Genomic DNA, 26,816 nt, shown 5'->3' on the forward strand with positions numbered 1-26,816 from the left:
AAGCCTTGCTTTTTGTTACACCTACTGCAGTGGCTCCTACTGACAGTTATTAGAGAGGAATCTAGGGGCCTGATTTTGCAAGGTACTAAACTCCAGCACAGTGTAGGATAGGCCTCTAAGTGAGCACACATCTCATAAAAATATAGCATTTACATATGCTTTATGCAAAAGATACATGTGGCATGCAAATATGATAAACTAACCAAATACTGAAATTAACTTACTTGTTGTCACTAATAAAATCTATAATTTCCTGTTCCATTTTTAAGAGTATCATTCTGTCCCTGTAAAAATAAACAGCAATTTGAAGAGTCAGCTACAAAACCATTTTTAGATACTTTTAGGATACTTCAAAAACAAATTATGGAAGTTTCCCTTTATTTAAAAATGATGTAAATATTTTAGTTAAAACGCTGACCTCCCTTGCATTGGTGAAGCTGGGGAAAGACTCTAGTTTCCCCTTCCCCCCATCCATACCAGAGCAAGGCAAGATATGGACTTAAATCTCTTCAGCATTAGGGTTCGGCCTGGTAGCACTCGCAGCCTCAAAGGACTGCATTCAGGTGGTTGAATAATGTTGGTATTTCTTTTTGGAACAAAAGTAAGCTGTAGAGATAGTTGAAAAATTTCCATCACAAATTTTTTGGATGGAAAATTGGATTTTTGACTAAATTCAATGTGTCATAGAAAGTGTGCACTTTCTGTAGCAAATTTCAACTTCTTGTCTAAAGAAATCAAACACCCCAAACTCAGAATAACCGCTTTCCCTGGTGCACCACCGTGGCTCAGCAAGAGGGGAGACCAGGATGCATCATGGGACACGTAGTCTGAACAGGGAAGCCACTGAGAACGGGGACATGAGGCACCCAACAACAGCTTCCACGAAGAACTGCTGCAGCATTGCCAAATCCAAATTTTCTCTTTTAAACTGCAAGTTTTTGATCTTTTGCTGAAAAGTTGAAATTTTCCACAAATATACCTCCCCACACGCACCATTTATTTAACAGCCCTAGTAAGACACCTTACAGAGTGCATTGCTCTCAAGCTCATTGAGCTATTACAGCTTGGACAACTCAGGGACTTTTTGCTTTGAAGGCCAGAAATGTGCCCTTTAATAAGAAATGTGAATTCATGCATTTTGAAATCCCATGGATTTTTAAGCCCCTCTGTGGATGGGGTAATGGATAATTTACCTAATTATTTCTTGATATCCATTAAGTGTAGGATGAAGCTGTGCACACTGAACAGATTCAGTTGCAAAGAGTATGTAAAAGATAATATATAAAAAATCCTGATAGAAACTTTTTATATATATTTAGGATGAAATTCTATTTTAAGATGAGTTTGCAGTTCCAAATGAAGACCATGGGTGTAGTGAGGCTAGAAGTTGGCACTCACAATATGATCTGAGTTGCAGAAACCTCCAATCACATAGGTTATAATATACTAGTGCTAAGAGTCTTTAGATGGAGCTGTGCAGCAGGGAAGATAAGCAGTGACCAAATTTCAGAAAAAGTAATTAAGCAATGGGAAACTGGAAAGCCTAGGTGTAGAAATTTATTGCTTTATGGCTTCTTGCTCAGTTGAGATGCTTCCATTATTATTTTTCCTACAGCATTCTCTAGAACTAGAATTATAAGATGCTTAATTGCTAGAATTCTAGGACTATACCAGGAGTTAACAACATGCCGGAGCTACTTACCTGGGATTATTCTTTAATGTGTTCACCAGAAATTCATGTAAATCTATGCCTGTTGAGTCGGTATATTCTTGGCTGCAATCTGAAAACAAACAAACAAACCAAAACGTTTCATTTCAGAAGTTAAGCCAATTTCTGTAAAGCAGACTTGGTTTTCCAGCCAGCAACCCAAAAAATATATTATAAAGAATAATGTACATGCAGGTTATTTATTTATGTGAACAATCTACCCCACAAAACAGCATGAGGAAGTCTGTCTTTTCTTTGCATTGTACTAATAAGTGCCACAACTGAAGCAAACAAAGTTTTGTCCTTTCTGGAATCACAGGAAATATATAATGTTACCCAAATTCCTTCCAACTTTCCCCTTCTTACTGCTGAATATCCAGTCCTGACTATAAATACATCTTTATATATTGAACATATTAAATTAGACAAAGTGATATGCCTTGCCACTGGGAATTCAAAATCTTTAACAGACTGGAATCTAGTGATGTCTAAAAGTGGGTAGATGACAATGGCATGTGACAGAGTATTTAGAATTCATTTACGGCATAGGTGATTGTGTCTTACTCAAAAGTAAGGGCAGATCCTCAGCTGGTCTGAATCACTTTACTGAATCAGCTTCAGTAAAGTCAAAGGAGCTATAACAATTCATACCAGCTGAGGATCTGCCCCTGAGTAGGCAATGCTTATCCTTAAGAGACTACAGTGTAGTTTTGTAACATGATATAATCATAGGTATAAAAATAATTATAGTTAGAGTCACTCTGTGCATACCTGCTGTAGTAAGGCATAATTATAATATGTGATAGATAATTCACTAGTGTATTACAGTACACGGACCATGAGTTAAGGTTAAGGGCTACGGGTGGATTTCCAAATAATGTTAATGGGAGATTCATCTGTGGGCCGAAAGCAATATATAAGACTAAGTGTTTTGTGTTGCTGCTAACAAGTTGTACAGTATACTATGATTAACAGAAAAAAGTTGTACTTTCATAAAATATTTTATGTAAATATTATAATCGCATACATAAATACAAACACATTACACACACATACACACACCCGACACCAAACACCTCTTACACAAAATCTCTGCTATGCTCTGTTAGGGGTTCTACTCATAATACAACTGTAATATATATAATCTATATATCTCAAAACCCATCATTTATATGAAAAACTCCCTTTTTCTTATCCATATAAATTTCACATGCCACATTCCCTCTTTTGGATAAATGCATTCCTACTGTATGTGTACTTAAAGACAGACAGATTAGATAACGAGAAAGATAGAGAGAGAGTTCACATATGCACACAGGTATAATACATATATACCCACAGGTACATACATTCCTATGCATGTCCAAGAATTTCTAGATGTGACCATAATAAATAATTGAAAAAGGATTAAAATATTTTGAAGTTCACCTTTTGATAACATTCTGATCTTGGATTTTTCACAGTTTTTATCTTTTTCTTTGTTTTTATCCTTCTCTTTTTCTTTCTCAGAGTCATCTTTACTAGATTTATCTTCTTCTTGTAGACTGGGGAAACTCGAAAGCTGTAGTTGTATTGATTCCTGTTGAAAAAAATATAATAATTTAGGGCCAGATTCAATAAAATTTACATGGATTCCAATCTGAAGAGATTTGCATTCGGGAGTGCACAGCTAGAAAAATTGAAGCCAGATATAATTTTTTCCTACTGGGTAAAATTAAATCTTATTGGGAGAATAATGCATTCTTTGGCCCAAATTCTGCCCTCAGATGTGTGTGTGTGCTGCTCCCACTGAAGTCAGAATTTCTTCCTTAATATTTGCAAACTAAGACCTCTGAGTTTACAAGTATTAAAGATACATTATTCTCCACTATCAGTAATTAAACTTTTCTCTCAATAATTATAACACTGGAAGTACATTCTTATAGGTGTTCTTCTTCCCATAAACCATTCTATATCTGAAGAGATATTGCAAGTGCTAGATAATGACCAAAATAACTTCCACAGAATTTTTTTTTGCAAATTCATATGAAGTGCTATGCACACATACAGTGTTATAAAATTTAAACTCACTTTTCAGGCCCTGAGAATTGTTTAGCTATCAGGTTTATCAAGTAAAAAAACATCTGTAAACATAGCCCTTAGCAAAAACTTAAAAAAAAATAAAAAATGAGTACTGCAGTTTTCAGTACAGTGGGTGTGCTAACTGAATTTTTCCAGTGCATCAGAAATCCATGTCCTAAAGATTTTGACATTTCAAAGACTGCGAATTCCTTTGAAGCTGCACTTGTTAGAAAACTGGGAATTCATGGTGTTTGGCCTTTTTTGTTTTGCTTTTGTGAAATCATTATTTTCCACTTACACTGACACAGGATTTTTCAGACAACAGTAAAAAACGAGTTGATATTCAATGAAATGTATTGATAAACTGATAATGCTGTGACAAACTTCAAAAGAATGGAATCTGACTACAAGAAGGAAAAGAAAGTATGGCTAAGTATTCACACTGTTTTGAAGAAAAATGAACAAAATCAGATATTAAAGTTTTGTAAAAATACACTGCTTGCATCAAACTGGCAAAATCAGTAGTATTAGAAGTGCTTTTAAACACATTGGGGGCCTGCATAATCGGTAAGCTACAGCTGCATCATGATGACGTCCAAATTACCATGTATTAAAAAAAAATAGCCTGATTGCTGATGTACAGAAAAACAAATCTCACTACAATATTTTACCCTAAAGGATATTTTTCAGAAGCAGAACATTAGTAACTCAAATGATGCCTGCAATAACTATTACAAATCTTAGAGTTATTAAAAATAACCACTATCAGACACCAAAACAAGTGTAAGACAAAAATCCTAGCAAAACTAGCTATTGGTGTCACAGTAAGACAGGAAGTCAAAACTGCCTCTGCTGAATCGGTGTCTTGATGAAGCTGAAATGTGGTACAGAAGACTTGAGATGCAAAGCACTGTAAAAATGGAAGCAAAGTCCTGTGGCAAAATATTAATTGGGGTTTATTTTCTCAATCTCTATTTTTGTTACCATAAGGCAGAAATGTTAGCAGAATGCTGCACTGAATATAGAAAGAGAATGGGAACTCTCAGCCATATGAAATAAGGACATGCAGGAGACTGTCCGCTAACTGCTAAGTTGCACTTAATGGACTGAAGTATGTTTTCCTTTCACTTGCTGAGGAAAAACTGTAAGTAAATGTTTTGTTCTGATGACAGGACTTTGTATGAATCAGTGCCACAAGATCCTTCAGAACAACTTCAGATTTCCTGTGCTATATAATGCTGGGTGATTCTGTCATTAGTTCTTCAAAACAGACGAATCGTATGGAATTGGCATCCTCAGCACTTTAATCCTGAACTATTAAAATGGCTATTAAGATGCACCTATTTTGACGAGAAGAGAAAAATGACAGACTGTACACATAGCATAAACACACATGTAAACGTACAGTATCTATTTTGTGTTACACATATACGATTCTGCGTATAATATTTGGTTGCTCTTGAAGAAACACACAAAAGGGCTGTAGAGTCGTGAAAGCAATCTATTATTTTTTTGTTATATTTATTTTTATTGATTTTTCTCAATAGTAAAATACAACGTTAATAAGTACATTGATACAAGGTAAGTATAGTGAATAACAAAAGAAATGTTCAAGTTGCAATAATACACTGATAAGTCAATAGTATAACATTAGAGGCAACATTCCTTTTAAGTAAGGACATAGTGAATCATCAGGTAAGCGTTCAAGATCAAGTAATACAGGTAACAAGATTTTTCCTACACAGGAAAATGAAGGCAAATTTTCAAATATCAATACAAACATCAGGGTTGCAGTACAATCCATACTCTGTAGTTCTGGCAATGTACCATACATTCTCTGGTAATCAAAACCCTGTGCTTTGTAAACCGCTAAGATAAACTAATAAAAAAGTAATTCAAAATAAACTCAAAATACGCTTCTTTCTCCTTTAAAGTAAAAGTAAACCATTTCAAATGGCACAACATTTCCAGTATCCTTCAGCCAGTCCAAGGAGGAGTGTGCAGGTCTAGCTTTCCATTGCAAAGCTAATCTGCATTAGTAAGCAAAAGGCCAATATAAGAGCAAAGCATAGTTTCTATCTACTCAAGTATTCAGAACCAATGGTCTTTACATGAGACAGATGTTGGGAGTCCAGGGGTACTTTAACTCCTGTGATCTTTTCCGTATAGTCAAAGAATTCTTCCCAGTAACTCGTCAGACCGGGGTAGGACCAGAGGATGTGTACAAGTGACCCCTCCTCTGTCTGGCATCAGGGTGCAGTTTGGGAGAAGTATTTTATCCCAAACCCTGACCACCTTTATGGATTTAAACACATGTTCTCTGCAGTACATTATCAACTACCATGCGATGTTTAATACAATCTCTTATATTTATATTATTCTCCTTTTCATTCTCCATTAAACAATAGAAAACACAAATAAAATGCAGAACAAAAGCCACACATTTTTGAATAATGCAAGTTAAGCTAAAAGCATAGTATTTTTTTAAATATATACCTACAACTATAAAATAACCTGTCAATTTCCCTACTGCATAATCATCATTGTAGAGCAGTGAGAACTTGGAGAAGTTCAGCTGCTAAACAAGATCTGGTTTTTGGTCTTTCAAAAAATAAATATAAATGAATGAATGAATCAATGAATGAATAAAATAAATAAATAAATAAAAATCCTCTCCACCCTTATGAGCCTATGGGGAGAGTTCAATTTGTTGCATTTCAAGTCAATAGAGGAAAGTCAAAGAAAGTACACTTAAAAGTGATTGTTTGTTTTGTTCTGAGCTCACAAAAGTCATTTTTCTCCATCTCTTTCTCTCTATGGCTAATCTCATTTGCCAATAAAACAACTGAATCTCCAAATACCAATGCTGGAAGCTTTTAAGGTTTTTTATTATTATTATTATTTAAAAAATCTTGTTTGTCTGGTCAAGTGAAAATGATTGTGACAGTTTTTGGTGGTTTTGGTTTTGGGTTTTTTGTTTTGGTTTTTGGAGTTTGTTTTTTTTGCAAGCGAGCCTAGAAGAACTGTTTTCCAGAATCTGAATCTGTGGGATCAAATTGCCAAGATTTTTTGGTCAAAAAGTTGTTTCTTTGAAATAAATGGAATACAAAATGGAATCCTACTCAGAATAATGCACCCTCTCTTCTCTGCCAATGTATTTATAGAGAGTCAAGATCTGTGTAGTATTATGAAGCGCATACTGGGGGACCGATACATAATGGATCTCAGCTGAACTAGAAACCAGAGTGAATTTAGAACTGTATCTGGTGTAGCCTCAAAAGAGATAGCCTTAGAGAAAAGAACAATTCTATCTTTTATTTTATTTTTAATTTTAATCTGAATTCTTTTGAATTCTTTTCCATTTGTTGAAATTTTCAGGGGGTCTGGAAAAAAAAGCAAACAACACCCTGTGACATACTGTAAGACTACTTCAATATTTCAAAATAAAGTACACGCTAAGCCAGATAACTTCATAAAATCGTGTGCATTGTCAGATGTAAATTTTTTTCTGCTTTCCCCAAAAATATATTGTTAAAAGCCCAATTAAGTAACATGATCATGCAAGTGAAAGTGGAAGTCAACCATGCAGCTAACAGCCATGATTTCAGATGTACCTGATTATCATGAAGACCTTCTGCTCCCAGTCGAGGGGATGATTCTTCGCACACAGCAAGACTCCGGACCAGTTTCCCCTTAGCTCCTGACTGAATAAGATAGAAAGAAAACAAAACAAAGGAAACTACTGCTGACCCCAAATCTGCAAATGTGCCAACCATCCCAATGAATTTCAAATAATCAGGTACTTGTCCAGCAAAACTGCATTTGCTTGAGATGCAAGTGCATGTATGTGATAGACAAAAGATGAACTACAGCAGATTCTGCCCAGCCAGTCATTTGATACATGGGTTTGGGCTTTTAAATACTTTTGCTACACTTCACCTCAGCTGAAAATCATAAAAGTAAAAACAAAAAAAATCTGGTAACGTAGTCAAAGCAACAACTCTATTTTCTGTAAACAGCAATAGAGCTGAACAGTGACAAATTTTAAAAGTGGTATTGAAAATGTTGAAAATGTTATTTAAAAAAAGAACAGCGAGCGAGCTAGCAGATTTCACACTAACTAGCTGCCTTCCTCCTACTCAATCTTTTTAATCCCTACAGCTTTAGAAACTTGATTACTCCACTTAAATAAAATTCAAACAAAACACTAATTACAAAAGAAAAATTAAACGCGATTTTTCTTCCCCATTTGCACACACACACACATACACAGATCACACATACAAGTACATGGCAAGCCCAGTAACCAACGTATGACTGCTAAAGAAAGGGGAGATTGACACTTAATATCTTGTGGCACAAAAGCAGAGGAGTTTCACATGATTATGAAGAAAAACTGAAGATAAAAGCTCATTGTTGTATATGAAAACAGTCACCTGAATGGAACTTTTTATCACCTGTCAGCTCCGCATGCAATGTGAAACCTTACCTTGGATCTCTTTTTCTGCTGGTTCTGGTTTACGCCTCGTTTCTGTGCGTAACAAATAATTGTCACTTTAGTGGAAAATGCACACAATAGCAATATCAGCATACTTCATTAAATCCTTCTCAAAGCAAACCTTTATCATCATTTGCTGATTGCAAAGTAACATTCCTAAGGCAACTCCAAAGAAGTGGGAAGCCAAGAATTGCCTCTGCTGTATGCATTAATCTGATTGATATAAACAAGATGCAAACTTGATGCTTTGCTGTGGTATGCTCAAATACTTCAGTATTGTCTTTTTATCATGTTTTGTAAGCCTCTCTCCCTCTCCAAACTCCTTCCCCTTTTGAGCTTCGCAGTAATCCCATAAATTGCAGTCCCTCTTTCTTTTAATATCCTTTTAAGGTAAAAAAAATCATCTTGTAAAGACTCAAGTTTTTAATGATCTTTCTTTAGTTTTGCATAACAAGAGCGTCACTGCTTTTTTGTTGGTAATAACTGTTATTTTTAAAATTAAATTCACTGTAAAATTAAGAAATACAGCAGTCTCTATGAATTCTGTGAGTCATCAGATGAAGATAATGTCCTAAATATCCCAAGACAAATATTTTACTGTATTTATAATGGGTACCCAGTAACGGGCTCCTTCGCAATTAAAAAATACTACCAATTATATAACAAGAAAAAAGAAAAGAAAAGCATGAGGAGAGAAGAATAGAAAAAATCTAGCCAAACAAAAGACAGTGGAAATAGCAATGTAACAACAACACAGTTTCATAGCCATCCAAGGTCCTTCTTCCTCTTACCTGGAGGTCCGTCTTGGCATCACTCAGCTTCTCCTCCTTTTCCTCTGCTTCCAAGCTTTCCGTTTTATTAATGATGTAGTTCTCTGGGGTCGCATCAGAGATGGTGGACTCCTGCTCTTTGGCAGCTTCCTCTGCTGTCTCCTGGTTCAATTTACCTTGCTCAGACATTCTCCCAGACAGAAATTAAAACAAGATTCGGTGACCTGGACAGTCGAGACATCCCCCCAAAAAAAGAGGGAGGGAGGTGAAATTTTTACTTTTGTTCTCAAAAAGCAAAATGATTTCATTTCCTTTGATAAACAAACCACAATAACAAACTCAGGAGTGCAGGGCAATACACTCCAGCAGAAAAACAAATATATTGAATCGACACTGGGGAAGAGTAGAGTAGAGATACGATAAATAAAACAACTTGGTTTCAAACATGCTTAGTGGTAGAGAATGTAAACCACAGTTAAGGTACGTTAAGCCCTCACCCCTTGCTCTCCTGCCACAGCCAAGGAGTTGCTGCAGAGGTGAAGACCGGGATGGAAAGGATTTTTTTTCCCCCCTAAGATAAGTCAAATGGATGTCCCATTTACACTTCCGGGTCATAGACATGTCAGTGCTCCCCTCCTCCAGCATCTCTCTCATAATACATACACATACAAATAAAGCACAGCCAAGAGGAGGAATACTGCAGATTTCTATCACTCAGGTATTGTCTGGCGTATAGCGAGAGAGCCAATACATTCATTACAGGCACACAGAAAATTAAATTCAGTTAAAGAGGTAATAATTCAATATAAATATGAAATCTAAATTTGGCAATAAAGCTCTTAGAGTCAACATCTCCAGACATCAAACTGACAGCTCCATTATTAAAATCATAAGCCTCTTCCCAAACCCCATGTCACGCTCCAGCACTATGGAAATCCTACTGGAAGCCCTTGGCAGGTAGCTCTAATGAAGATATCTTAACTGCACTGCATTACTCTCAGCTCACAATGAACTGTTGTACAGAAGCTCTAAAAGGCTTTTCAAAGTTAAAGCCTATTATTATTTTTCCTCTCTCTACCCACAAAACACCCTCCCGACATCTCCCCCACTGATCAATTGTCAAATGAGTCTCATGAATAATTTAGCTTCCCTCCACTCCCGCCCCCCCCTTTCTTTTTTTCTTGTTTTAAGATGTGTCTGAAAGAAAAACAACTGCAGTGGAAAGGGGGAGTTATTTCAGAAACAGATTTCAGTGCAATAGCTTGCCCTTTCCCAATAGTGTAACAATGGTTATTAGACAAAACTATATTTTGCCATGTTTCTTTTACAGCTTGTAATAAACATTCAGCACTTTTTTCCTGTCTGTTTTTTTGAATGGAAATGCAAAGCATTTTAAAACATCAGTCATTTGGATTTAGAATTCTACTACTATCTGTTTTAGGCATGTTGAAGAGGTTCCTGCATAAAGATATGTTTCAGAGTAACAGCCATGTTAGTCTGTCTTCGCAAAAAGAAAAGGAGTACTTGTGGCACCTTAGAGACTAACCAATTTATTTGAGCATGAGCTTTTGTGAGCTACAGCTGTAGCTCACGAAAGCTCATACTCAAATAAATTGGTTAGTCTCTAAGGTGCCACAAGTACTCCTTTTCTTTTTACATAAAGATATGTTACTGTTCCATCTCAATTTGCAACAGATTGGGGAGATTTAGCAAAATTAGATTTTCTGAACAACTGTGAGTTTCATACCTGTGTGTTTATGAATACTGGGATGGGGCTGTGAGTTCACCATCTATACACAGTACAATTCATAGGCAATTCAATGAATTTCTCAAAAGAAATGTATTGCTGCCCAAAGGGCCCGATTTTTTTTTTTTTACTGTAAAACATAATGTTGCTGGTTAATTTTTGGCTGTTGTGCACTTACATGTGTAACTCAAATTCACTGAAATGTTCTCACACACGTCTTTAGTTGTACATTGTATGTATAGCAGATCCATACTCAGAAAATATTCACAAATACAAACAATTATAGCCAGCAGACTAACAACTATAACAAACAAGCCATGTACCTTCAAAGCAGCTTTAATTCTCGACGTCTTTCTAGCTGCTTCTGTTGCTCTTCAATGGTTAAATCCACACAAATGATCAATGACAACATGAGTCCCATGTCCCCACTAACAGTTCAGAATGCCAGTCTCCATGCTCTTCCTTTAGACAGTTTTACAGATCATCATCAACCTGGAAAAAGACAAAAAGTAAATAATCATGGTAATAATCATGGTAGGGTTAAGGATGCAATAAATAGGACCAGATTTCTAACACTAATGACCAGCTTCAAGCAAATCACTTTCACAGCTTGATCCAGCTCCACCTGTCTCAAAACTGCCTGCTTCTTCTCTAATGAAGGCTAGAGCCGGCTGTTCAAGTCATAACAGCTCCTACGCAAAGAGCTAAAATTATCAATTGCATTATGCACTGAAGATTACTCACTTCAATTTTAACCTTTTTTAGTGAATTCTAGCACTTTTCACATGAAAAATTAAGATAATCTATTTGCTTCAATGGAAATCAGTATTATCTATGGGCAAAAAAGTCTTCTCTGCTTTTTAACCAAAGCCTCAGCCCCAATTAAGGATTTACACAATATTTTAAAGAGGCTTCATGACTGCTTTTAGGAAGTAATCTCGATAAGGGTACAGTTCATTTACATATTGGTTTAATGAGGCGTATCTGTCAAATAAAAGCTGAAATGATCGGGGGAGGGACCACGAAAAACCAATTCCCCCGAACAATGGAAATCGGCGCAAACTTTCCTTTAGGCAGAATGTAACAAAACAACATCTCTCTCTCTCTACGTTATTGCTCAGAGAACAAGACTGCGGGATCAATTACTTCAGAAATGCAATGCAAATGCCATTCATCAGGACTGTTATTGCCAGCTGAGTATGGGGTTTGACAGAAAAGGAACATTTTGAGAGGGATTTACAAACTATGGTCATGTGAAAAATTGTCATGATGCAAATAGTCTTGTTGAGATTTCCATATGTGCAGTGGCCACGGTAATTTGGGGGAAGGAGATAGAAGAAAGGCAAAAACACCCCCCAAAGGAACAGAAATACAGTTCACTTGGTGAGAAAAACAAACTGCATATTATCAAACTCTTTTACACTTTTTCTGATGTACCTGGTTTTAAATTGCAAACAATTGGAACTGCTGTACTGTGTGGTATGATGAATTGTATCTCACAACCCATTTAATTTAGCTAAACGCTACAATCAGAACTGGACTGTAACAAATTTTTAAGATCATATTCTGATCTCTCCAGAAATTCAGTGCTGTGTAGGCAAAGAATACTTAGTTACACCGCCTTTTATATTTTCCAAGAAATAAACATAAATATATATTTTAAGATTGTATCCCTCATTCCCTAAACCAGTAAATAATTTGCATACAGCAATAAAACTACTCATTGCAGGATCATTAAATTATCCTCTCAGAAAAATTTACTTTTCCGCGGTCCAACGCTAAGGTGAGGGGACAGTAAAACAACCTTAATAGAATAGAGCACAGCAATTATATTTAGGAATTCATATATAAGTGAGCCTACTAGTGGAACCGATAGAGGTAAAAAATTAATTCACTGACCCAATGAGATTGGCAGGAAGGCAAACTACTCCCAAGACCCATTTTTGCCCCTACCTCAAAATAAAAAGCTGATCTAGTATATCTCAATTCAATACAAGAGTCAAAAAAAGAAAGAAAAAGACAGAGCACTGTGAAGTCCAGAAGCTCCAAAGATATGAGGGAAATAGAGGTAGTTGTAACAAAACCTCACCAAAAATTAGCATCTAATTTCAGGATTCTACACACTTTTTGCAGCACTGCCACATATGATAAGCTAATATTCACAAAAAGGCATCTCAGATTTCCTCACATTCACCAGCTAGAGAAATCTGCCAAGTCTCCAGCAGACAACAACACTTCTGGTCCTATGCCACAGATCTCAAAATGCAAATCTTATCATACCTGTTAGGGAATATTTTTATCAATGGAGACCCACACATTGTTACGCTTAAGATATCTAATGCCAATATGAGCTAATGCCAAGACTTCGGGAACTCCGTTGAATATCAGATATTGAACAAAAGATACAGACATTTCACCAAGATTGCATAAAAGTCAGTGGGGGAAGAAGCACACACAATGCTTGAGCAGCATCTCTCAGACCTGCCATGCCAACACTTTTAAAAAGATAATAAAATTATACTCTCAGCATGCATTTCAACATTTTGTTGTAGAAAACGACCCAGGAAAAAATGGATTTTTGTGAGCTGAAATCAAACAATCTTCAACGGGTATATACTGACATATGGGCATAGGAATTTAAGCAATCATACAATTTCATGGGGACAAATATTTTTGTAACCATTTGTAATTATTCCCTGAGCCAAGAGAACAATTGAAGTGAAGAACGGGGTGGGATATCAATCACAGTTCTGCTTTTTCATCCTTCCTCCAATACAAATTTCTATTCATTTTGGAGGAAATTTGCATACAGTGGTTATCATTCATATTACAATATGTGAGATGTACTTTTAGGCTGAGATTCTCAAAGAAATCCATGCTGTACTCGCTCTCTCTGGGAGCTGGACTCCGTTAGGCAGCTCTGAAATCCCCAGTGTTATAGAATAAACTTTAAGGTATATATTAATAAGTGAAAATAGTCAGAAAAATACCTGTATAATGGAACCCTTTGACTCCAAATATGTTTCTGCTCCCTGTGCATATTCAAGATATCAGTTTATTTAATGATCAACACAAATATATTACTATTGCTAGCCCTGCAGTGTCTATACAGTTATGGAAAAAGCATGCTGGATTTTTCTTGGCATTAAACATCAACAAAAATGTTAGCTATGTTCTTACTCTCCATAGTGAAGATTTGACAGTAAGAGGCAGAATAAATGCAGTTCTTTTTTCAGTCTCTAGGCTGAGGTTGCAAAGCTTGTGACTAGAAAAAAAAAATCTAAACTTGCAAAGGGAGCAAGTTTTATAGGAATTGCTGAGATTTTTCAAGAGACAAGGCAGATAAGGTAATTTTTATTGGACCAGCTTCTGTTAGTAGAAGGTATAGGCTTTTGAACTACACAAAGTTCTTCTTCAGGTCAGGGAAAGGAATCAGTGTGTCTGAGCTAAAAACAAGCGGGACAGAGTTAAGCATAAGGAGGTCACTGTGCCCAAATTGAAAAAACTTGAAAATCCCACACAAAAAAGTCAGAGGGAGAAAACAGGGCACCCAACAATACCATTCTTAGAGAGCCATTTCAATAAAAATAATGTAATGGGTTAATAAACCAGTTTCAAGCACCCCATGATGGGTGGATACTATGGAAATGCAGTTGTCATCTGGTAAATTTATTAATAAAAAGTAATTTATTCCATAGTAACTGGGGGCTCTCCCTACCCATGGTTTGTGCTGAGCCCAGGTGAATTGGTGAGGATGCTACGTGAATTCAAGGGAAATGAGATTGCATGAGTGTTAAACCATGTACCATAATTTATTCATAAATAGCACATACCACACTGATTGAGAAAAAAAACGGTTAAAAAAAATTTAAGTGCAAGGCTTTAAAAAAAACCTGCCTGGAAAATGAAGTGATAAAAAATGTATAATGCAACAAAGTGGTGAGTGAAAACTTTCAAGTATCAATAAATACATTTGCACAATAATCAACACAAGTTGAAACAGAAACAGTCCTCTGACACAATGTGAGAAAGCTCTCTATAAAGAAAGTTACCAACCCCTGTACCAATATTGGAGAGGTAGGTAACATCTAAAGACACTGTGTATTAAAAGCTTGAAAACAAAGTTTGGGCCTGATTCTGTGTTCCCTCAGCTCCTACTGATGTCTCCTAAGAATGCCCATTAACACATCAAAGGATCAGGCCTCACACCTGTAAGGCAATGAACACTCCTCTCTAACAGATTTGAGGGTGCTCTTCGGCGACATTCAGCACCTGCCAGGATCAGACCCCAAATCACCAATACATTCTCTAAACAGATTTGCTAAGTGAAAAGGCTGAAGAAGTGCTTGTAGGGTTAGGGTGGGCAACAAAACTGGAAAAGGGATGACACAGCCTGTGACTGGATGTTTGGTTCCCTCCCACTTCTCAACTACATTAATTTTACAGGACAGGACCCGTATCCATCCAAATACTCAAAATATGAGACCACACAATAGATTTTGACAGATGTAGTATTTCAGAGGATCCATGAAATATAGGAGCATACATTGGGGATTCTCTCTCTCCGTAAAGAAGTGTCACTCATAATTCCCAATATACATGATTCAAATATAAAAAGGCAGCCCTCACCAGTAATTAGTGCTCTCCTTGGAATCCTGGAAACCATTGGAAAATTTATTTTATTCCCCTTCTTTCCTTCCACTCCGCCCCCGCCCATGACCGAGAGGAATTAACAGTCCTCTTCATCTTGATTGGTCCATTGAAATATGTGTTAACTATTTATGTCAAACAACCTGTTCCACCTTGTATTTAGCTGAGACACTCTGAGTATATTTCCCAGAACTGAGGAAGAGCTCTGTGTAAAGTTCAAAAGTTGTCTCTCTCACTAACAGAAATTGATCCAATAAAAGATATTACCTCGCCCACCTTGTCTCTCCAATATCCTAAAACCAGCACAGCAACAACAACACTGCATACAGGAAAAGTATTACAAAAAACGGCTCTGCCCAGATTGCTCTCAGGGTTGTCAACTGTTGTGATTTCTAGCATGTTATTTGGTGTTTTGTTTAAACACAAACTCCTGGAGTCAAGTGATTATGGGAAAATTTCAATTTTAATTTAAAAACAAATAAGCTTTTTTCTAGCCCTCATGGTTGCAAGGAAAAGCTTGAAAATATGATCCTTAAAGACTCAAAAAACAGAAGGCAAATAAAAATCCATTATTTATGTTTAAAAACACAATTTTTAACCAAACACATGATTTTTTTAAACTCTTTTGGTTGGCAATGTCATGCTCTTGCTTTTTCTCACTGCTGTCTCTATATCCGGCAGATCAGAAACACAGATATACTTGAGAGAAAAGACAAGAACAAGTTCTGGATCTTCACATACCAGGTTATGAATAATCAATCAACCCCAGACCCACTATGGAAAAACAAACGGAATGCAACTAGTTGTTCAATGACTCTTAAAAGGCTGAAGTTGAGTCCTCAAATACAAAGATTGGAAAACATTTTAAAGATGATCCTAGTGTTCTTGTAGCTTTGGTTCTCCACGCACAAAACAAATGCTGCAATGGCAGTAGCAAATCAAGTTTCTCCACACTCTCTTACTAATATCTCCCAGCCATGGTCAGGCAGGACCACATCTATGGGTCAGAGGTTACCTCAGTTTCTATGTTCATTTATTACTGGCCTCTCAACTGAGAATGTTAATTTAGGGAGCCAGTTACAGTCAACTGTTTGTGACAGGGTTTTTGATGACCTGAGGTATGTCTTCAAAGCACCCGTGACTGGCCTGTGCCAGCTGACGCAGGCTCGCGGGGTTGGGCTGGACCCTAGGCTTCTGCGAGGTAGGACAATTCCAGAGCCCGGGCTCCAGCCCGAGCCTGTAAGTCTACATAGGAATGAAACAGCCCCACAGCCTGAGTCCCACGAGCCCAAATTGGCTGGCACGGGTCAGCTGCAGGTTTTTCTTTGCTGTGTCGACACACCCTTGAAGACACCAACACATTTCATGCAGACCTCCAAATAACCATCAAATGGCAACAACTGTCAAATCCCAGACAACTAGGATAGATTGAAAGGTTCTGGATCACATTATTGACCATTTGAGATATCCAGCTGCCTTTAAAAAGAAAAAAGGACAACAAATGGTAAGATCTTTGGCTGCTGCTAGAGGAACAGAGGGAAACTCAAAATAATGTTGGCTTCTCCTTTCAACTGACATATTAAATATGAAGTATCGAAAACACAACAACAAAAAAGAGCAGATACAAAAATGGAGAATACCTTATACAATTGAAACTGCAGAAGGAATTTAGGTGCACAGAATGCAGTTACTCAAATTACAATTTGGGTAGGACACTGGGATAAACACTCCTTATCTTGCCAAAAGTGCTATGGAGGTTTTAATCTCAAACAGTCAAGAGAATGGCTTCATATTTTATCAGAAAGACAGGCTTTCCACCAACACAGTGTATCCTAAAACCAGATATACAATTAGCATTGACTAAGGGTACAGCTACACTGCAGCTAGGAGTGTGTTTCTCAGCGCAAGTGGACAGACACATACTAACTGTGCTAACATTAGCAGTATAGCCGGCCATAGTATGGGCAGAGGCTTAGGCTAGCCGCCCAAATACGTACTCAGGGGCTCCAGGCAGATTTCTATTCAGGCTGCTAGACTGAGCAGCTACCTGCACTGTCCTTGGATACACTGCTATTTTTAGAGTAACAGCCGTGTTAGTCTGTATTCGCAAAAAGAAAAGGAGTACTTGTGGCACCTTAGAGACTAACCAATTTATTTGAGCATGAGCTTTCGTGAGCTACAGCTCACTTCATCGGATGCATACTGTGGAAACTGCAGCAGACTTTATATATACACAGAGAATATGAAACAATACCTCCTCCCACCCCACTGTCCTGCTGGTAATAGCTTATCTAAAGTGATCATCAAGTTGGGCCATTTCCAGCACAAATCCAGGTTTTCTCACCCTCCACCCCCCCACACAAATTCACTCTCCTGCTGGTGATAGCCCATCCAAAGTGACAACTCTTTACACAGTGTGCATGATAATCAAGTTGGGCTATTTCCTGCACAAATCCAGGTTTTCTCACATCCCCCCCACCCCCATACACACACAAACTCACTCTCCTGCTGGTAATAGCTCATCCAAACTGACCAGTCTCCAAGTTTAAATCCAAGTTAAACCAGAACATCTGGGGGGGGGAGGGGTAGGAAAAACCAAGAGGAAATAGGCTACCTTGCATAATGACTTAGCCACTCCCAGTCTCTATTTAAGCCTAAATTAATAGTATCCAATTTGCAAATGAATTCCAATTCAGCAGTTTCTCGCTGGAGTCTGGATTTGAAGTTTTTTTGTTTTAAGATAGCGACCTTCATGTCTGTGATTGCGTGACCAGAGAGATTGAAGTGTTCTCCGACTGGTTTATGAATGTTATAATTCTTGACATCTGATTTGTGTCCATTTATTCTTTTACGTAGAGACTGTCCAGTTTGACCAATGTACATGGCACAGGGGCATTGCTGGCACATGATGGCATATATCACATTGGTGGATGTGCAGGTGAACGAGCCTCTGATAGTGTGGCTGATGTTATTAGGCCCTGTGATGGTGTCCCCTGAATAGATATGTGGGCACAATTGGCAACGGGCTTTGTTGCAAGGATAAGTTCCTGGGTTAGTGGTTCTGTTGTGTGGTATGTGGTTGTTGGTGAGTATTTGCTTCAGGTTGCGGGGCTGTCTGTAGGCAAGGAAGCTAGCGCAAGCCTGTCAACTCTCACTAGGAAACATGCACCCACCTGCGATGTAGACATATTGTAAGAGAATAATCTTCTAGGATTATACTCTTGATTATATGCAATGAACTTTGCCTGCACATAGCTCGCTGTACCATCAGGGCCTAAATTACCAACACTAGCTCTTGAAGCATCCTGGGTTTTTTCCTTGGAAGACTCTCATCCAAGTACTTATCACACTCAGCCCTAACCCGCAGTATGGGAACCGACATAGTCTGAGTTGCTATTGCTACAGGTACCCACCAAGTTCTAGGAGAGAAGATACAGATTGTATGCCGTACACATCAAATGAATCAGAGAAACTAAGGAGAAAGAAAAAAATTGTAATTTGTACCTCTTAGAATCCAGATAAAATACTCTATATTTTGAGTACTTAAAATAATTTCCCATTTTCCTAATGGCAAAGGTATCCTGGCCTATTTTTTCCGTCAGTGTCTCACAGTACAGTACAGTTTTCTAAAATGTTGTTCTCCCAAAACATGAGATACTTCTACTTTGCCTCACATGTACATTAACTATATGTAAGGCTTCTCTTATTTCTTTCTTCTTTTTTTAAAGTTTGTCTGGAACACCACCAAAAGTGATTTGCCTCTGAAGAACTCAAGTCTAAACGGACTTGGAATGATGAACTGGTGCCTTCCTAAGTCATACTGAGTCTAGCTAAGTAAATCTTTGAGAAAAATGTCTTAAGAGCACAGGATGAGACAGATTAAACTAATGTAAAAATACAGTTTGTGCACAAAAATACTGTAGATCTTCTCCTTGGGGAAATTTTTCGGGCTAGTTTCTCCTGGAGCAAGTCCTTTTATAACAACTCAGGATTTGGATGAAACATGATTTCATAAGCACTGCTCTATACTTCTTGCGATACTTGTCGCTGGACTGACGCATTCCTGTAATAGACACAAGATGGATGAGGTCATGTCTTTTATTAGACTAACTTCTGTTGGTGATAGACACAAGCTTTCAAGCTACACAGAGCTCTTCTTCAGGTCTGGGAAAGGTACTCAGTGTCACAGCTAAATACAAGGCTGAACAGATAGTTAGCATAATTAGTTAGCACATATTCTAAGGGGCCATTCAAGGTGACACCCTTGTATTTATAGGACAAAAAGGGGGGTTAGAGGGTTACATTTAGTAGACAGTATTTAACAGTGACACTCTGAGTACCTTTACCAGACCTGAGGAAGAGCTCTGTGTAGCTAGAAAGCTTGTCTCTCTCACCAACAGAAGTTGGTCCAATAAAAGATATGACCTCACCCACCTTGTCTCTCCAATTACCTGGGACTGACACAGCTACAACAACGCTGCATTCCTATAATGAAAGGGTTGCAGAAATGAATTACACTCTACTCTGCCTCTCCTGCTATCCACCTGATGTTCTCCTAACTCCCAGTTTATAGCAGTTCCTGTACTCATCCTTCCATTCCTTGTCAAAATTGTATATTTTCATAAACTAGCTTAATTGGCAAATATAAAAGGAAAACAATTGCTAGCAGCAGAACACTGTTCTATAGGAACGTACATACGATGAAGTGCTAGAATTCCCTTACTGGACAAATACTGACCACAGAAGACCAGGGCCTTTTAAATCCAGGATTTAAAAGGAGAGGATCTATCCTTCCCCCCACCTTAATTAATGATTATGGTTATGCCAGCTAGTCTTAATACCATTCTCTCTCATAAAGCCAGCATGTAGTTAAAGAAAATTTTATACTTTTTTCTGAAAAGAAAAAAAAAATCTTTATCAGGTTTACAAAATACCAGAGAGATAATAGGAAAAAGGGCATTTTTCCCCATTTAACTGTATTCCTCTTCCCTACAGATACTCCACACAGAAACTGTAAGATTATTTTTCTTTTTTCTAACATACAGTTGGTATTTAACCTGTTTTAATATAGAACACACTTGTGAGCACATGTTGCAAACAATTTCTATATTCAGGGCTTAATCCTACTCCCACTGAAGCCAATGAGAGAAAATAGATCCTCTGATACTTTCCACTGCAAGATTACTTTATGAGGATTAGGTTAGTTTACCTCTTCTAATTTGCCTAAATCTTGAATGTTCTAGCTTTGAAGAGACATGAGGAGATCTGATAAGCGTCTCCCAACTCTTCTTATTTGGCACACAAGAGCCATGCCTTTATCAATATTTTCTAAATTAACACTAACAGGAAGACAGGCAAATACAATTCCTGGGCAGATACACCTAAAGGTAAACATAAAGAAAGACTCTAATGTGTAAGTCAATCTGCTACTGCATTCTTAACCTTAAGAAAACTGATCCAACCATCTATTCAAATCAAAGGCCAGAAACAAGCCCATGATATGCAATATGGCACTTCTCAGCTGCCAATTCCGTTGAACAAAGTTTCGATGAATTGATATTAACACTGGTAATAATACACTATATATGGAAAAAAGAACAAATATTATTCATATTGTATGCATATCCCTGCATAGTTATAAGAGTCAGAGGATCTCAGTATGTTACACGTACATGTTAACATAGTATATCAACATTTATCTCTTTATTTGATATCTTCTCAAAGAAAATAATTACCTGAATCATTCCTCTGGCTGAAATACTCATGTCAGAGATGCCAGAAGAACGTAAGTATTAGTTTAAAAAAAAAAAAACCCAAAAAATAACACTACGCAAAAAGCAAAATATGAGCCTCATCCAAAACCCACTGAAGTAAATATGGTGACTTTAAGGGATTTTTGATCAGACCCTAGAACTCCATATTGCCTTTTTTTTCCTATTGGCAGGAAAACAGTCCTACATCTTGATTTTCACTGTGTTCAGAAGAGAACGAAGTTGAGGACAGGAAGACTGGATTAGAATTCCTGATCCTGAATCTCCAGAATCTGTTATTATTTGTATTGCTGTAGTGCCTAGGAGTCCTAGTACAAATACAAAGCAAAAAGAGATTCCTGGAGCCTCTTGTATGGAACAAGGAGGAGTCGTTTTGTCGAAGTTTGGAGATGGTCGTGACTAATGAGAGCAACCATTTATGCACGATCTCAGTCCCAAATGGTAGAAATCTCACGAGAACAGTGGATGGTATGACATTTGTAGCATTCCAGATAGCAGAAATCTCCCAAGGACATTTTCACAGTGTCAGAAGAGTTCATGAGATTTTTGGCAGTATTGAATGTGGGCCTCAAATCTAATCCAGATATTAACACTACCATCTCTATTTTTAATTCAGTTTTGTGAGCGTCCTGAAGATGATCACAAAATTGTTTGTTTTTTTTTGAGACTCAGACTGTATATCTTTTCCTCATTGTCTACAGTCTTTCTGAAAATGAAAGAAACAAAGAAAGCAAGCAAATAAGGGAGGTTAAAGGGAATACACAAAAACGTTGATACAAAGATAAAGTACATATTATGGATCATACAGTAAACTACCCTTATAGCATAAACAAAAATGAAGTTTTAAAAATACCTGCCGCACACACGCACTCTTTTCACTGTTGTATTTTGGGTGTCAGTTAAATGCAGCTAAGTGATGAGCGTCACTCATTACAAAGAAAAGCCTTGAATCTCCATTCTTTGCATACCCATAATGGAGAAAAAGCAAAAGCAAATATTTCTAACTATGAGTTAGAGGTTAAAATTGCTAATGAGTAAGAGCTTGATAAAAAGCTCACTGAAAACAACAGGAGATTTTGGATCAGACTCTGTACTTGCTACTGTAAGGTGCTGAACACCCACAACTTACGTTTGCTTCTAGGAAGATGCTCAGCAGCTCTGAGGATCAAGCCCTATAATAAAAATGATGATCTCAACATTTACATTTCATCTTGTTCACACCTTCCCTCAAAAACAAAAAAACAAACAAAAAAACCCCCCAGAAAATTACCATTCTGTCTTAAAATACTGGTCATTGAATGCTCAATGTACAAGATGCATTGCTGCACACGCATTTTCTCATCAGAAATATTATACTGAACCTGTCAATGCAATAAATTCAGCAAAAATCACCTCTAAGTGATACAGCACAAAACAGAATGAAGCATAGCATTCTAGCACCTCAGAGGGAGAAAAGAGTCCTCTTCAAAGCAATTACATCAGTAAAAACGGTGAAAGGCAAAACATCAGCACCGATTCACAATGGTGGATTTGCAGCTGTGGCTTGTGAGCAACTGCTGTCAAAGTCCTGTGGTTTCTACACTTATGTTACCTTTTCCAGTGGGTAATTCTAGCCCCCAAGTGACAAATGAACAAAGTGGAAATAATATTTAAGTGTCTACTTGGTTTCTCCTCACGGACAGGAAAGAAATGCTAACAGATGGACAAGCGAGGGAGCTAACCAGTTGGGGAGGAGAGGAGTATATGAACGGTGGCCTATAATATGCCTATTCAGGCAGCTTTTTGTCACTTGAATAAATAAAAAACAATGGTGAAGCTACTGCAGATATCAAGTATTCAATTCAGTGTCTCAAAGTTCTAGGTCATTTAAAGTTTAAAAACAAACATCCAAAAGGATATATTTTTTAAAAGATAGAATTTGATTTGTTTACATATTTATTTTATGGGCTTTAAATCTTGTTACCTGGATTCAAACTTCCTAAGCTTCAAATGTGGTTTTAAAATCACTATTTTAAAAAGGCTTTTATAATACCCAAAATTGTGTTTACCCACTGTGAGGCAATCGGTCTTGCTTGTCAGTGGAACACAGTAACTGCATCAATGATCTAAAAATACTAAGATTTAAATTACAGAATGGAAATGTGGGAGAAAAGTTTGATACCCCATAACATCTTCTGTTTCCATTCCAGATATGGCCATATCATCACATAGTTTTCTTGCTGTGCTAAGTACCTCAAACTAAATATCAATCGGATTATAAAATGCACTTCTGCAAAAACCTTAGCACAGAATGCAGAGTATTTTAGCAAAGCCCATGAAAAAAAGTATAGGTGTTCACTCTTTATTGAGTGTGGTAGTCAGCGCAAAGCAGATTTATACCAAAGACAGACTTGTGCTACAGATACTTTGGGGTAAAGGCATGTTTTCAAACTTTTGCCCAATCTTGCAACAATTTATGAATGGGGGGGGAGAGGGGAGCGGGAAATCTTTCCATTGCGTCAAGATCCTTCAACTAATAACAGTCTTTGGAGAAGATCTCCTTTCAGATCAAAAAATTCCTCTCCAACATTTCTATGGGGTTTTAACTGCTGTCTAGGAGTCCATTCTTACAGTCTTTACTCAGACAAAAACTCCCAGTGACTTCAGCGTTGGGGACAAGTAGTCCAGCTTCGAAAAGTCTCAGAGTAGTTATTAATTTAATTATGTGTTTTACCCTCCACTAACAACAATTTATTATGACGGAGAAAAATAAATTTTGTAAAAATTCAGGGGTCTAGATTCTCAACTGGTGTAAATTGGCAGATTTTCACTTAAGTCAGCGGAGCCATGCCAGTTTACTTCAGCTGAGAATCTAACCCAGTATGCCTGGATTTATTGCGAGGAAGTGAAAAGTGTTCAGTTGATTCACAGGCTTCTAAGGGAGAAGCCTGTGAATCATTGATTTCCCTGGTCTTTTGCTGTGACTCTAAATGTGTTAATTTCAATATGTAACCAACAGAGCATTTCAAATACTGCTGAATGAGGGTAGTGTTGTTCATGACAGCAGAAAAGAAGAATGTATCAGTTTACAGCCTTTTGCAAGGAAAAATGAAGTTTAAAGAAATATTCCTCAAAGTAAAAAATGTATATGCCAGAAAAAAATTGACCATTTGTTAAAGTATCCATCCTAACCACCCCCAGAAAATGTCAGGTGCATCTGTATAAACATTTTAAAGCTTCATTTCTGAACAAAAGTCATTTTTCACCTATTTTAATCATATTTTGAAGCCAACCTGATCTTTCCTGACAAGAATTAAAATTATGACTTTGTATATCACACGAAATCTGTTCAGTCAATATTTCTCATTACGTAATGCAATGCCTTTGAGCCACAGGCTTTATTTTTGATACCTTCAAGATTTCCAAAAGCAGATGAAACATGATCCAACTACAAGAAAAGGCAGGCCAATAACTATCACTTGTAAGCCAAATTCTGAAGAACTATGATCTTCCCTGTAAAATAGGCTTCGTAACAAAAAGGACCTTACTCTAAAGCATGTTTTATTGTAACTCATCTAAGTGCAATGTAATGAATTTATGCCCTTGTATTTGCTTCTGACATTTTATATGTATATGCCTGAATTTTTTGCAGAACTCAATAAAATATGTGAAATTGGCTTATGGTATGTTCGGTTGTATTTATGATGCTGCCTGTAGCAAAAATTTAATTTCTCTGACCTGGAAAGTATTCTTAAAAAAAAAAAAAAAAAAAAAAAACTAAACAGAGTATCTCATATATTATTTGTAAAATCTCAAGTGGAATATGCATTGTTTGATACAGATGAATAATGCATTGGTTAAGCATTCTGAAAGCTCTGAGATTTCCTTTGATTCATACTGAAAGGCCAACCATGGAAGACAATTAAGAAATGCAGTGAACAACTATTTATAAAAAAAAAAAAAAAAAAACACCACACAGTGAAGAAGCCACTTTTCAGCATATGCTTACCATACTCAGGGAGTTGGTAATTTATGAGAAATGCTGACTGCAAGCAAGCTTCTAGCCATTCTAATTCTAGCAGATACCAGTGGGAGCAAGTGTAAATAATCAGACACTAACAACTCAGTTGGAGATTCATTGGAGTTATAATACATTACTTTGAAATGACTTCATACGAATGAAAGAAATTCTGAATCCCATCCTAGAACAAAAAATTTTAAAACTTACCTTTTTTTTTTTAATTTTCTTTGTCAATGCCATAAGTGATAGATGACAGTACAAAATTATAACTCAGGAGCATCACAAAACAAATCCATGGGAGGGAGATTCAAAGTGAATGCTATTGCAATAAAGATATTTGAAATTTGTTTTAAATATTTTGGAAAGGTTGCTTCTCCAAAATATTTCTGTATAAAAAGGGTTTGCATTTAACTAGAATAATCTCTCTATTCCCTGTAAAAATATAGCATTTTTTTTGTTGAACAGCATTATTCTATTTGGGGTGGGGTGGGGAGTTCCATATGTCATAGATGATTTTCAAAGGCTAGTTAAGGTCCCGCGGGATTCAGCATTGCTCTTACAAAGAATAAATAGCTGGACTAGTTTTGAAAGTTCCTTTTTCCAAATGCAATAGAGAAGTTATTTATAAATCTTTGTTGCTACAGCATACAGGAAATCGAGAGTTTGCCCTCAGTCAAGAGTGGCTTCACAAGAGTGCACGGAGCTTAATACCACCTTATGCAGGCCCAGAGCTGTCAGAAGGCCCATAAGATCCTTGGCCAGCAGGTCAGCGCTGTCTTATGACTGTTGCTGAAGTTCTCCAAAGACAAATCACTCAATCTAGGCAGGTCCTGTACCAGGTCCAACAGCAACTCAACTAGCTTGACTAAGTAGCCCAATGCATTGCAGGGTACCCTGCATACCATGTTTGTTTTATCTCAGGAATTGCACTATAAAGCCCTGATCTTGCAACTGGCTCCACACACCGGAGCCCCTCTGAAGTCTGGTCCTAAGTGGATGTCTCCAAAGCACTTCATATCTGGTATAAGACACCTTTTACATCAGAGGACAGATGCAGAGTGCAGAGGTTCCTCCCACCTCCTGAGCCCCATATATCTATCTGAAAGCAGTCGTGCCAAGACAGGGCCAGTTGAATCATCCAGACAAATCTTGGCAATGAATCAGATAATTAATGTTGCTTGTTTTGTTGACAGCCAACTTTTGATTGATCTGCAAGCAAAGAGGCTTGAAGTCTTGACCCATAATTACTGTCTTGCTGTACAATTTCTGGCACCATTTTAGGTGGCTGTGGTATTATGGAGGGTTTGCAATGGAAACAGTACCCTGAGCTCAGGAAGTAAAAAGTTAAGTAAAAGCTGAAACTGCTTTTTAGAAATATTTCAAAAAGAAGGTTTTTAGGCCAAATTTTCAAAAATGGCCTTGTAATTACAACTCAAAACTGACTGCCGCCTATTTTTTAATGTGTATTCATCCAGCATCGTGGATCCTGAAATGAGCCTCTGGGGCTACCATAATAGACAAAATGAACAACGCCTAAATTCCATTGTCTAAACCGACATCTGATGTGAGCACATAAGATCAGAGGCTCAGATGATTTTCTTTTGAAAATCT

General features: G+C 37.2%; 1 protein-coding gene across 8 annotated transcripts in view; it reads right to left on the reverse strand.

Annotated features, from left to right (window-relative positions):
* The window catches only part of ARPP21 (cAMP regulated phosphoprotein 21), a 173,272-nt gene that overhangs the window by 118,338 nt on the left and 28,118 nt on the right, over nucleotides 1-26,816 (reverse strand). For all 8 annotated transcript variants that reach the window (XR_012157455.1, XM_073333012.1, XM_073333016.1 and 5 more), the window contains exons 2-8: nucleotides 11,108-11,276; nucleotides 9,059-9,261; nucleotides 8,259-8,300; nucleotides 7,384-7,473; nucleotides 3,137-3,287; nucleotides 1,703-1,781; nucleotides 225-284 (exon numbers count right to left, since the gene is read on the reverse strand). Coding sequence is in view for 7 of the 8 variants with exons in the window: in XM_073333012.1 (XP_073189113.1) it covers nucleotides 225-284; nucleotides 1,703-1,781; nucleotides 3,137-3,287; nucleotides 7,384-7,473; nucleotides 8,259-8,300; nucleotides 9,059-9,226 (590 nt within the window). In the remaining variant the exon portion in view is untranslated. The remainder of the gene's footprint in view (nucleotides 1-224; nucleotides 285-1,702; nucleotides 1,782-3,136; nucleotides 3,288-7,383; nucleotides 7,474-8,258; nucleotides 8,301-9,058; nucleotides 9,262-11,107; nucleotides 11,277-26,816) is intronic.

Source organism: Lepidochelys kempii, chromosome 2 (assembly GCF_965140265.1).
Source record: "Lepidochelys kempii isolate rLepKem1 chromosome 2, rLepKem1.hap2, whole genome shotgun sequence".
NCBI lineage: Eukaryota > Metazoa > Chordata > Testudines > Cheloniidae > Lepidochelys > Lepidochelys kempii.